At 41.5% G+C, this 14,045-nt stretch overlaps 1 protein-coding gene across 3 annotated transcripts in view; it reads left to right on the top strand.

Annotated features, from left to right (window-relative positions):
• The window catches only part of TBXAS1 (thromboxane A synthase 1), a 158,458-nt gene that overhangs the window by 43,587 nt on the left and 100,826 nt on the right, over nt 1–14,045 (top strand). For all 3 annotated transcript variants that reach the window (XM_073899271.1, XM_025854823.2, XM_073899272.1), the window contains 2 exons: nt 1,793–1,886; nt 4,499–4,551. In XM_073899271.1, the coding sequence (XP_073755372.1) occupies nt 1,793–1,886; nt 4,499–4,551 (147 nt within the window). The remainder of the gene's footprint in view (nt 1–1,792; nt 1,887–4,498; nt 4,552–14,045) is intronic.

Consider the following 14,045-nt stretch of genomic DNA (forward strand, 5'->3'; position numbering starts at 1 on the left):
CATATGTTTGAAAATGTCTAAATTTTGTGCAGAGACACACAAGCAAGTGTTTTTGTAAGTGGAGTTACATAATTAGGGCATGGACTTGCATAATAATTAGCACATGTAATTAGGCACAGACTTCTTGTCCTTTAATTAGACAATCAAGACATCTAATTACAAAATTAAGATGTAATTATGTGGCCCAAGATCTACATATTTCCTTCCATCCATTAGAGATCACATTTAGAAAATAATTCACAAAAACTGATGGAGAAATGAACCTAGAAACCAGATTCAAGGATGTTGAGGGAAGTCTTAAGTGGACTGGTAAGTCTTCTTTAGTCTTCCCTCCAGGGTGTGAGGGGAGTTATTTAAAATATCATAGTCTACTTGAACGAGTAACTTGCACATACCATGCTGTCGACCTTTGGTACACATGCTAATGAAGAAGAATGTTGGCATGACTAATCTGTGTAATTCACACGTGGCTCCTGAGTGCAGTGTGTAATCACACTTGAACATGGACTTACTTTACGTGTGATGTCCTGGGAATTCATTCAAACCCAATAAAGCAGCCAGATGGTGGAAACCTCCTTCCCATTCTTGGTTCTTCCTTGTGACTACTTTAAAAATAGACCCATTGCTCAGAATAAGGCAAACCAACACTGGCCGGATTGTCCTTTCCCTGAATATTCGCACATTTGATGAAAAGTACTTATTTTAAGTGCTCCTTATTGGACTACAGGTTGAAAAGGGGGAGGTCAAAGACTATAGCAAACATTCCATCTTTCTAATGATGAGTGATTTTTAGAGCAGCATTTTGTTCATCTAAAATCTAATGCTCCTAGGAAGCTTGGCTGTAATGATATGCTCTATATTTTTCCTTGCTCCTAAATTGAGATTTGGCTGATCTCTGCATGATGCTAAACACCCAGTTTGACTCATTAATTTTTCTGAACTGACTGAACTTTTGACCTAATTGGCTGGCTGATTAGGGATTACAGCCATATGTCCAGGTTTTTCTAAGCCAGTTCTGACTTTAACTGTGTTATCCCTCTGTTCCCATAAACTGGTGAAATATCCTAGTAATTCCAATGTTTTGACAGCTACGCTGCACTTCTCAGACTGCTGCTTTCTCCTGGAAAGTGGCACCAAAATCTGTCGGGCCACGTTTCCTGATTTTTGGTTAAGAAAATATGCTTCCCATATGGTTTCAGGCCATGAAAACAAAGACACGAAGAGGTTATAAGCAGTTGGCGATGAGGTCTTGTCTCCACGGTGTGTTCTCTCCCTATTTTTGTGTTTCTCTATTAGGCCATGGAATGGGATGAGGGACAAATTATGTGCAGGGGTCAGTTTTGACCAGCAAAACACACAAATTTGCACAGGGAACTTATTTTTGCCATTGTGACTTTTTTTTTTTGCCTTGCCTTCTGATAATTGTTCATGGTCGATGTAGAAGCAAAGGAATTGAACTGGGGAGAGGTACATTTTTAAAAACAATGTATTGATGGGAATTTTAGGTGGGGAAGGAACATTGAGAAGACAGCATCGCCAAGATGTCTTCCACCTGTGAGATTTTAGGATTCCTCCATCTGCAGCCTGTCACGGGATCAGGAGGAATTTCCTGGGGTCCATTCCACTCACTCACCTCTACGCTTCAATCTCTTCTGTCCTTAGACACTGTCAGCCGGAAACCACTCCTCCCATTCTTCCTTGAGGAGAACTCACTAATTCTGTTTCCTAATAGGGCCAATGTATGAATGAAAACTGCAGTTTCTTGGTTTTTAAGATTTGCTTTTCCCCTCAGGTACTCCACATCAGCGTTTTCAAGACTGGAGAAGCTGGGCATCAGACATCCCAAGCCTTCTCCTTTTATTGGAAACTTGACATTTTTCTGCCAGGTAAGGGCAGTCTTCCATCGTCTTCCAGCATAAGATATGCTGAGCCCAGGGCAGCTGTACCCATGAAGCACTGCTTCCATCTAGGTCACCCACACTGGAGTGGTCTATATGTGAAGGAGCTGTGTGAGGAGCCTTCCCCTCCTTGAATGAATTATCACGTGATGACAACGATCCATTGCTTATCACTCATCAACATGTGTTGAGTCCTGTCATCCATTCATTCATCCATTCACCCCAAAACCCACTGAGTATCTAAACATGCCAGGCCCTGGGATGTGGAAGAAGTAGAAGTTACTTATACCCTCAAGTGTGCACATGAAATCACGGTGTTCAGCACCAGATGGGATGTACCCTAGTGCTAGATTAGGCGAGAGAGATGGTAGCTGTGGTGTCCTTCAGAGGAGAGGGAGATCTGTCAGGGCTAGAATCACCCTAGAGGACTTCCTGGAGAAGGAGGTCTGGCAGGAGCAATGAACACAAGGGCAAGAACGCAAACCAGGTGGGGAGCAACAATGTGTGTGATTGCACTTAAATGAGAATTAGGGCACAGCTTGATTAGCAGCCTGGATTGACTAGAAGCCAAAGATGGGGGAGCACTAGGGGAAGCAACTATGTGAGAGAGTGACAGGCTAGATGGTTGGCAGTCTAGGTCAGGGTACTATCACTTTGGAGCGGGAGAGGGACCCTGAAGTGGATGATCACTCTTCAGGGAAGATTTAATTTAAGAAGTCTAGGTGACGTGGTGAGGGCTTGGCCCAGATGGTGAGGGTGAAAAGAGAAGGACACTGGGGGCAAAGTTAGTACATCCTGGAACTAATTCGTACTAGAGAATTCAAGGCAAAGGAGCCAAAGCACCTCTAAGTGTTGAGCCAGGTTCACAGGGAGAATGGCCATGAGTTGACAGAAATAGAAGGTCTGGAGGGCAGCTGGTCCAGGAAGATACCTTTGATTGGCCGGAGTGACATGCAAGTGGAAAGGTCCTGCAGGCATTTGTAGATAGAAGCCCAGGACACTATCTTCTCAGAGTACTTTTTTTCCTTCATTGGGTTTTCTCAGAAGCCAGATGGTTTAATCTGCGAACTCATGGTGGTGCTGCCACCAGACCCTTCATCAGGAGCCGACAGATCCCATGTGTGAAGAACCGCGGAGCTAAACAGAGACAGGAAGGGCTAACTGGGCCAATCCTGGTCATATCTGTTCAGCATCTCTCTAGGATTTCCCCACCCCCAGCCTCAGAAAGGCTGGCCCTCAGTGTGGCACAGATAACAACTTCAGCTATTTCTATCCTTTTTCCTCTTCCTCAGTTTCTTTTCTCTTCCTTTCTGTCTCTTTTCTCTGTCCAACACTCTTTTTCCTCTTTATATATTGTTGTTGCTCTCTTCCTAGTGTTTTAAATACCTTCTCCTCACCTCTGTCTCAGGGGTGGCGCATTCACAACACTAAGCCCGCAAACAGTGACCTCATTAAGGCTTACAGTGAGTCCTTGAAGCAAGTGTGAAGAAATTTCTAAGTGTCAAAAGAGAACACGCTAGATAGGAAATTCAAAGTAAATAGATTTCACATATTTCTGGGGGAGGGGGGAGTGATCAGTTGTATTCAGTTGAGTAATTTAGTATTAACATTTTGAGGGAAAATAGTGGAACTGTCGATATGAAGAGAACACTGTGCTCCTGCCTCTGGTTAATTTCCACATATGCTCCTTTTCAGCTCGTCATCCTTGTATGTACAAACCTTGCCAAGTTCCTTCTAGAACATAGTAATTTCAGCGACTATTTTTATATCCATAGAAGCTTTCCTTGATGTATGGCAAGCTTAAATTGTGAAAGTAGATGTAATCAGAATGGGATGTGTTTCCATTAAGGACATCCACCTCTTCTATCCCCACCAACTCTTTCCTCTCTCCCACCCCTCAGGTGCCTCTCCTGTATACTGCATTCCCACAACACAGGGATCTAGCAATTTCCAGCCCTTCACCCCTACAGTTCCTCCATCTATATTTGCACACACACTCCATCCCCACTGTATTACCCCAACCCTATTGTACAAATGGGTGTGGCCTTTTCTAACCCCTCCACCACACAGCTGTCTCCAGGTATACTCGTTTCCCACGACAAAATGTGTCTAATGTTTTGTCCTATATAAAGTTACTCTAAAGTTCTTATGTTTTGACTGCATTGATTTTAGTTAAAAATTTCACTTGGATCATGATAATTCAGAATTTGCAAGCGTTTATATATAGAGTGGCTGTCAAAAGAGGCTTTGCCAAAATTAATAATAATATAAACCAAATTGCCGAGGGGAATGTTAACATAGTTGAGAAAGCAAACCGTTTTCAAATATTTTAGCAGCAATTACACACAAATACTTTAAGTACAGATGATCTCCTTCCATCCATTAAAGCAGAGTTGACTAAGATTTTTCCTTGGCAATATATTTTTTAAAGCTACTTGTTTATTCTAATACTTGAAAGTACTTGAAAGCAATAGAACTTGAATTCTTTTTTATTGTTTATATAATTGTGTTCTCACGGTTCCAGACTTTTTTCTGAATAAATTTGAATACTGGAAATTTTGTTGAATCTTATTCTTATGATAGTGCTGTGTTTTCCGCAGGGTTTCTGGGAAAGCCAAATGGAGCTCAGAAAGCTATATGGACCTCTGTGTGGGTAAGAGAGAAGTCCACTTTTCTACCATTTATCTCGATTTCTGCATGTTCTGATAAGGAAGTAATAACCAGGATGGGGATGTTGCATATGTTTAGCTATTTTAAGGATCCACAAAGAAAGGGCCTAGCTGTACAGATAAGGCTCCTGGAGGAGTGGAGGAGGCCCCAGGGTTGCCCAAGGGCGCCCCATGCTAGGCTGAAAGAACACCACTTCCCAGCCTTTAAGACCCTGACCAGTTAGGTCAGATGCCGGGTGCCTTGACCATCTCACTCTGCGGCTGCACTTGGATACAGTGGCCCTCCATGCCTCAGTCTAGTTTGCCTTGAGAACCCATGAGTCGTCTTTTCTTATGAACTTACCAAAACCTTACTTGGACCCGTTTTGTTCAACTCTGTGGGAAAACATGCTGTCAGCTGTATGACCGTATAATCTACCATCCAATACAATACACTGGGTTGAACGTGAAAGGGGATGCTATTAATAATTACCCCAGACAACAGTGGACACAATGACTGTCCTGGATATATTGGGACATCTGGTCACCCTAGTTCTCAGCCATATAAAGTACTAGAGCCCCTCTTTTTTTCCTGAATTTTCCCTTTTTATGCCTCAGAGAATGCTCCCTCTTTTTAAAAAAATAAATAAATAAAATTCCAGAATCTGGTGAACAAACATATGTTAAGACCATTTATTCTATTCAAGATTTGACAGACTTGAATCATATTGGTTCTCAACATGCATCTTTCCACATCGGAGTCCTAACCGTTTTATTCTCTTCTTGTATCACTCCTCCTCAGCCATGTGGTGATTTTTAGCAGCTCTTCCCCAGACCTTCAGGTCTGTGATCACTGTTTTAGGTGCAGTAAACTTCTGTTGTGTTCCTAATGTCCTAATGCTAATGGGGTCCCATGGCTTGTAAACCCTTCTATCCATAGGATCCATGATGCTTATTCTCCCAGTGATGATTTTCAAAAGATTGATTTGTACTCTGTGGAAATGGACCTACCCGGGAGACCCATAGTTTTGGCCAAGTTGTTCTCACTGCTCTTTAGTTTGCTATATGATCCTGCAAAAGTAATAAATTTTCATACTAGATGCTCTCTGAATTAGTTTGTTATCACTGCATAACAAACCAATCTAAATTGCAGGGACTTAAACAACAAATTATTATTTATCACATGTCTAAGGAGTGGCTGGAATCAACTAATCTAAGCTACCCCTGGCTCAGCTCAGCTAGGCTTTCTGGTGCATCTGCTGGCCCTCTGGGCAGGTAGGTCATTTAGGATAGGCTCACCTGGGGCAGCTCTGCTCCACTTATCTCTCATCCTTCTTGGAATAGCAAGCAAACCAGGGAAGGCTCTTCTCAAGGTGAAAGCAAATGTTCAAGAGAGCAAACCTAATAGCACAAGAACATCTTAAGTTTCTGCTGCATCATGTCTGCTAACATCCTATTAGCCAAATCAAGTTATATGGCCAAACTCAAAATCAGGGCAGGAAGCATATCTGCCCACAGTGAGACCAAAGCAAGTCACTTGGCCAAGCCTGACTTTGATGGGGTAGGGACGTGTGTTCCTCTGATGGAAGGGCAGGGAGGTGGTACACATCTTTCAATAATAAGCAACGCTACCTAATTCTCTAAGATATCTTTTAGCTTGGTCTTAACTTACTTTTATTTATTTTTTTTATGTGCATAGCTTCTTGCTTTAAGTATGATAGATACTTAATAAAGGCCCAAGGGATTGACCCATTTACGTTTCTGCTACTCTTGGGCTGCTCTATTGCTTTTTTAAAAGTTCTCATTCCAGTTCTCTCTTTCCAATAGCCTCATTCTGTGGTTGACTTGACACTGACCTTGGAGGCTGTCCCATATATTACCAAGACATCACCCTGACTCAGAATGACAGTAGCTTCCCTAGAATTAGGAAAAGCCCTAAGTTTGAATTCTAGGAATCCGTTCCCTGGAGTACTTCTTGTACAGATTTTTCAGAGTAGAGCACTTGGGTATTTTAAAATAATTTAAAAATGTCAGATGAAGAGTTTAAAGGGCACTGTATTAACTGGTGGGTGGTGTGGTATTCATGCGTGTGTGAGAGGTGGGGGACAAAGAGAGGGAGGGAGGAAGAGAAGGAGGGAGAATTAGTTTCCTTGATGACAGGATGTCTAATCAACTACCCCCCCAACTTTAACTAAATTAACACCGTTTATCCTTTTCATTTCAAGAAAACGTAAATCAAAGAGAATGATTTCAAATGAGGTTGTAGAGATAGAAATTGCAGGATCATCTCCACTCTTTGTTCCCACCTCTCATGAAAAGGGGAAACAAGAAAGGTGATGGCATAATTTCTTCATACAAAACTGTCAACCTTTTTCTGCTTTAGAAAAAAAGATGAGCTATAAAATGCTGACTTCTTTTTAAACATGTCCATTCCTGGATTTGGAGGCAAGACAGTGGTGGGGCAAAGTCCTAACTGAGCTCTGTAATCTTGATGAGACTCAGTGTGCTCACCTTTTAAAATGAAAGGGATGAACTAGCTTCTAGCCCTAAAAATTATCTTGTTACTGCTTATATTTTACCAAAATGTTTTCACTGGTGGGGATGTCGAGGATGAACTACGTTCAATAAAAAACCCTTCCTTTATACAATGATTCAGTTTGAGTTATTTAATTTTTAAACTATTTTTATTTATTTTAAAAAATATTTTATTTATTTATTTAAGAGAGAGAGAGAGAGAGGGCGCACACATGAGCAGGGGGAGCGATAGAGGGAGAGAAAGAAGCAGGCTCCCCACTGAGCAAGGAGCCCGACTTGGGGCTTGATCCCAGGACCGTAGTATCATGACCTGAGCCGAAGGCAGACGCTTAATGGATGGAGCCACCCAGGTGCCCCTGACTACTTTTATTATTTTAGAAAATATTATCAAGACCAGATTGGTCCTCTTAAAAATTAAAATGATAGACTGATTCACCATTTGACAAGGGAAGCCCCACACTGTTGATGCCATATAGAGATGCACTGTATCATTAGGTGACAGGACAGTACTCCATGTTGGGAGAAACATGCTGCTCTGGACCTGAAAGCCAAATATGGGGATCATGATGCTTATTATCTGGTTGTTATCATAGCAACCCAGTCAGAGTTTGGGTCCCCAAACTGGAGATAGGCTCCTTATCCATTTTCTCTCCCACTCACTGCTATGGGGAAGATACTGCTAGAGAAGCTTTCTGCCAAGAAGGGTTGACAACATCACTGTTTGTTGTCACCGCCACCACCGCCACCACCACCAAGAACAAAATGTCTTTACCAAGTATCTAATTATGTAGCCTGCTTTGCCACGCGCTGTGCAGATAAAACTACACATGTTGTCTCTGCCTTCTTTGAACTTGAATGTAAAGCAGATGGACTGGCATGCATACCTATCCAGTTTTTATTCACAATGCTTGATTTGAACTCTTTTGAATTGCACGTTAGTACCCCTGACAACATAATAGGAAGAAAGCGAGGCTTTACGGCTTTAGACAACCTGCAGTCAATTAATAATGACTGGTTAGCTCCTTCAGTCTGAGCAGGAGCCCCAAGTTGGATTTATATTCCTTCCTAAGCCCTAAAAGAACAGTATCAACATAATCATCAGACATTTGTGATTGGATATAAACAGGATGGATATTATTTTCCCTTCCAATTTGTAATTGACTTTATAATCCAGTGGATGACAAGCCTTTATTATACTATTACTATTAATTACTTATAAATACTTAACGGCACCTAAGTTCAGCTCAATTGTGACTCCTAAAGGCTCCTATCTAAAGTTTCTTTACCTTTCTCTTGTCTGTCTTTTAAGTGATAGTTCTATAGCTGTTCTTTTATTTAGCCCCATCCCCATCTCTTCTTGCCCTCACATCACTTTGACCTTGATTTCTAGTATAAACTTCACTCCCTCTTGTTGAATTTGATTCTCGTGCTTCTCGGCCTCCATCATTCTCTGCCTCTCCATTTGATTAGTGGCCCCCTCATTCCTGTATCCCTCTATCAAGCCGGATTTGTTCAATGATCTCATATACCCTCATGAGAACAGTAAGTTGTAAGTAGGTAAACATGCACATTGTATATAATTCATAAAGTACAAACAAGTATTCAGCAAAAAGTAAAACTGACTCCCTTCTTGGACCCTTAGCCACTCTTCCCCAGAAGCAACCTCTGTTATCAATTTTTTAATACTCTGATAATCTATGATAGATGCTGTTCTTTATCTTGCTTTGTTCATTAATGATATTTGTGAAATTGTCCCATTTCAGTACATTCATTCTTGTTAAATGCTATTCTATTTTTTAAGGATTCCATTGTATGGATGTATCCTAGTTCTAAAAATAAGTTCTCAATTGATGAACACCTTTTGCTCTTATAAATAATACTGCAGTAAATATGCTTGTATATATATATCACTGCTGTCTTATGTAAGTATGTCTGTAGGATAAATTCCTAAAACAAATTATTAGGTCAAAGATTATTTACATTTTTTGTTTTATTTTAAATGGCTCTGTCTAGGAGTTATATCAACATACATTCTCATAAATAAGTATATGAGAATACCTGCTTCTCTCATGTGATTGCCATTAAAATGTGATGGTCATGATTTTAAGTCTTTACCACTTGATGGTAGTTTTGATTTGCACTTTTCTAATTATGAGCAAGCTTGGATATCTTTTCATATGTTTAAAATCCATTGCATTTTGTTTTCTGAAAAATCCTTTGCCACTTTTCTATTGGATTAGTGATCTTTTCCCAATTTAGTTGTAGAAGCTCTTCATATATTAGTGAAAATAGCCCTTTACATCTAATATACATTGCAAATATTTTGTCCTATATATTGTTTAACTTCGTTGATTGTGTATTTTTTCTAATCAGAAAACATTGGGTTTTTTATTGTTGAATTTAATCAATTTTAATGGTCTCTACATTTTGGATATTACTCAAAAAGATATATTTTTTTACCTTTCATTTTTCTGGTGTTTTTTATTTCATCTAAAAAATTTAGATATTTAATACATCGAGAATTTATTTGAGAATAAGGATGGAAGGAGGCATTCACTCTTATTTTTTTCAGATGGTGGTGTTCCATCTGGAAATTCATCCTTTTCCAACTGAAATGAATGCCATTGTTATCATTTATTAGCTCCCATATATATTTCTGACTTCTGTGTGCCATTCCCCTGCCTAATCACATGCCAGTGCTGCACCAAATAACCTCATTTGGATATCTTGCGTGTAGTACCTTCTGGTACCTAGCTGCAGTAGAATGTTCTCAGAACATCTTTGCAAGCCTCAGAATCTGAAGCAATCTCTCAGGGAATCTTGAGTCCCTGAACTGAAAAAAAAAAAAAATCAATTTAGCAAACAAACAAGGCTTTGGTATAAAAGACCTGGCACTTAGACACAGGTCCATGCCCACAGGAGGTAGAGGTGTCTCATATGCCTCCAACTTGGAGGTTTTTGGCACCGTTTTTATTTAATTAGCTAGCACACATGAACTAATAGCACCTTGTCACCAGGCAGTGAAGAAGTTGAGAACTCTGGGAGGCATGTGGAAAAGCAATGAAAATAGTAAGGTCATTTCACTGTTTTTAAGCTCAGATTCCACGGCGCCGTCCATTAGGAGAGTGTGCGCTTGGGAAGAGAGTACGGTACGGAACCTTCTCCCGTGAGCGCTTACGTGCAGGTGCGGCTGCAGGACTGCATTGAGATGGTTTGCTTTAATGCAGTCGGATGGCTATGTCACCAACGTGTGGGACCTTTGCGGACCTACCTGCATAGATCCCGGACTCTGGGAACTCAAGGGCTCTGAAGGGCTCAGCCCGCTGCAGCCCTGTGCCCACTGCTGTTCTCTAAGAAGACACAAGACTCTTGAACACACTGGACTTGAAAACGTGGCCGAGGATGGGGCGGGCTGAAAACTGCCGCTGCTTTGTTCAAGAAAATACAAGCATTCAGACTCACGCCTGGACAACTGATAGGGGGAGAGGATTCTCCTTTTGAAACCGGACTGAGCTCAAGAGAAGCGTAGATGCTGGAGGAAGGCAGAACTCTTAGGTGGGAATGAAGTCACCATTGCAGCAAAGCCTCACAGATGCTGGTGCTTAGGAGTCAAACGTGTAAGTTCCTGCGGCTGATCCGGGGTGCATGCCTCAGAATGGGAGTCCTTTACTAAGTGTGTGTGACCTGAAAATGTGACTCAGTTTGAAGAGGAACTAATGAAAATGAAAACTACTCTGACCTCGGAGAAGACACGATATCCCTGAAACTATGGAATGAACTACAGAAATCCTAAATTATTCTAACATCTCTGGCCATGAGGCCAGATGGGGGTGGGGGGGCAATATTTGGGTCTCCTAACTTGGTAAAAGTTGAGTCTTTCATGAAAGTGTGGAAAACAAAGCTTAGAATCACCATTTTCAAGTGATATGAGTCTGAAACCAAAATTAATATGAGACCTGGTGGTCTATATCCATAATTATTGAGAATCATTCAGTGAGTTAAATATCCACATTCTCGCTGGTCAAAAGAGATCAATCGCTAACACTCAGCTTGCAAGGGCACATTTTTAAATGAGTGATTAATTACACTGGTATTGCATTTTAGGGGGGTGCATTTTTTTTTATAAAAATGAATATAATTGGCTGATTTTTTTCTAGGAGTCTTTTAAGAGTAGGAAGAAAGTTGTCAGCAGGAAAATACATGATAATTATCACCCATTGAAACATGTAGCCCAATAGGTAGAATTATCAAAGGAACAGTTGTCCTAAGATAAATGGGCAATCTAGACCAAAAAGGACAGGAAGAATTCTATTAACATCCCACTTCTCTTGAATGAGCCTTGCATAGACCCTTCACCTCTCCTATTGCTATCACAGTCTCTTGTTACCTGAGTTACTACAAGGCTTCCATTCTTCCTTATGGTTTAAAAATCACCCTTTTTTCCTAGTCTTCATCCAAAGACCCTTCTGATGTTTACCCATTTTTTTCTGGACTTTGAATCTCTTCTTTTACCCACCATTTCTCACCACTTCCTTTCCCCAATTCTCATTCTATGACAACCTATAGGTAGTGGTTGCTGCATACTTGAGTGACTCCTACTGTCCAGGTCTTTGGACCCACACTCCTAAAGATCAAGAGCCCATATGAATTCCTCTTCCTTGGGTAGAAAAACATCAAACAGAGCATGCCAACCTACAATAGAAAACTGGGGTTCACATTCCAGCTTCAACTCTCCTATCTGCCCCCTTGATAGCTTGATGGATTTAAGCCAATCTCTTCCCCTCTTGAAGCCCCAGATTTCTCAAAATAAAATGAGGGATGTGGACTCTACCAGTGACTTCGACACTTGAATTATGAGCTCGGTAAATAATATATTTTACATGGTGATCCAGGACACACACCCACTTGAAATAAAAGTCTTACAAAAGAACATCTTATTTACTGTAAGACCCACATCGACCTATTCTAACTCTATTATTTCCCAGAAAAAAACAAAAACAAAACAAATCCAGCAAATACAAGCTGGTCACGACATACTAAGTTGGTTTCATAACCACTAGTAAGTCAAGATGAGCAATTTGAAAAGCAAAGGGCCAGATGATACCTGAAACCCTTGCCAGCTCTAAATGAGGTGGCTGCAAACCGATGGCTCAACCCCAACAGTCTGCACTAGAAAATTTGTCTGAGCCCCTGTTTTTATGGTGGTTTAAGACTCTGAGAGATCCCTGGACAAAATCGGCAGCTAAAACCGAATATAAGCTGAAACCATCCCTCCAGAGGTGGGGCCCCTGCACCTCATGGCAGAACCAGCACTCGCTGCCTAAGAACACCTTGCTCCTGTTTTTTTAAAATCACAAGTTCAGGCATTATGACAATTATTGCCCAGCCTTAACCCAGAATCTTTCAAGCGAAAAAGCGTTAACAAAATATATGGGTTGGCAATTTAAAACATCTGTCGGTACGATTTTTGCATTGAGGGTCAATATCTAAGTAATTCATGGGAACACCCTGTCTCAGCGAGGTATGGCCATCACTGCTTACTTCCAGGGGATGGGGCAGGAGAGGGAATGGCCTAGAAACTGGAAGTAGCCTCATTCACTGGGGTGGACGGGTATGGAAAACTGACCAAGCTGGGGTGCCGACGGAGCAGGTTCCAGCCGATGAGTGAAGCACAGTGTTTAAAGGGTAAGAAATTGGCAGCTCCCCATTCCAGCAAACACTGGCCATTGTGAAAAGTCCAGGAGAAGGCTGCCCACGGAGAAGGTTGGCTGGACAAGATTCAGGCATCCAGAAAAGCAGGAATCAGGAAGGCCTGTCAGTGGACGTTAGGGGCCAAGAACAGGGGGTTCCAGGCCCTAAGATGGGCTTCTGGGAGGAGGAAAAGCAGGGTGTCAGGGGGAGAGGCCTGGGGACAAATCCCACACAGGCGCTGAGTCCTCAGACTGGGACCCAGGAAGCAGAAACCAGACCCAGTCCCTGCTCTTGGCTGGGGACAAGACTATCCTGGCTAGAGCAGATCAAGGTTGAGGACGGGACACTGGGGGTTGTTCTACTTCTGGGGACAGGCTGGGACTGCAGGTGGGGGATGAGCACTTGGCTGGGACGAGTGGAGGGCTCAGACGCAGGGAGGTCAGCCTCAGTTTTTCAGTTTTTCACTCCTCGTTGTGTGTTCCCCAAATCTACCAGTATAGCAGGTTCAAGGTGGAAGGAGGCTCATCCTCCATCAGGGACAACCGCATAAGGCATCAATAACTTCTTTATCCCCCAGGCGACAGCCGTGCACCAGTGTGCCCCCAAACAATAGAATATCTCAAATTAAGATTGCATAAAAGCTCTATTTCCAGCTAATATTTTCAAATAATAAATTCCATATTTAATTGAATTGTACCTGCAACAAATCCAAGTTGTTCAACCCAAAATGCAAAATAGAATTATGTAACCTTGTCATGAATCACTGTGGCATTTGCCAAGGCATTCTCCCATCTGGAAGCAGGTCCAGATAACACATGGCATTAGCAGACATCTTCTGTCGAGAACTCTTTTGCACAGATACTCTCAAAAATTGCACACACTTACCCAATTTTTATGGCTCTCAACCCTAATTAATGAGAATGCAAATAGTGATCCCTATTCTGTCCAAAAAGAAGACTGACACACCATCTTTGATTTCATGATCTAAAAAAAGTCATTACTAAATTCAAAGGCGCAACTAATTCCCACTTCACACAGAGCTTAAAGTTCCTCTTTATCCTGATTTTTGGAGCAGAGAAACTTTTTTCAAGTTCCTGGAACCCTTGAATGATTAAAAAAAAAAAAAGCAAACAGTTTTAAATCTTGTTACTCACATAGGGCAGAAGGCAGAGGCATCTAAATGTCTACACCGAATTAACTCTAGGTATATGGTATAAACTTTCAAACAAAAAAAAATCATGTATCATCACACACATCTGAAATTCTACTAAGT

Source organism: Callorhinus ursinus, unplaced genomic scaffold (assembly GCF_003265705.2).
Source record: "Callorhinus ursinus isolate GAN/ISIS: 27379988/994484 unplaced genomic scaffold, GSC_fseal_2.0 scaffold12, whole genome shotgun sequence".
NCBI classification, from domain to species: Eukaryota; Metazoa; Chordata; class Mammalia; order Carnivora; family Otariidae; genus Callorhinus; species Callorhinus ursinus.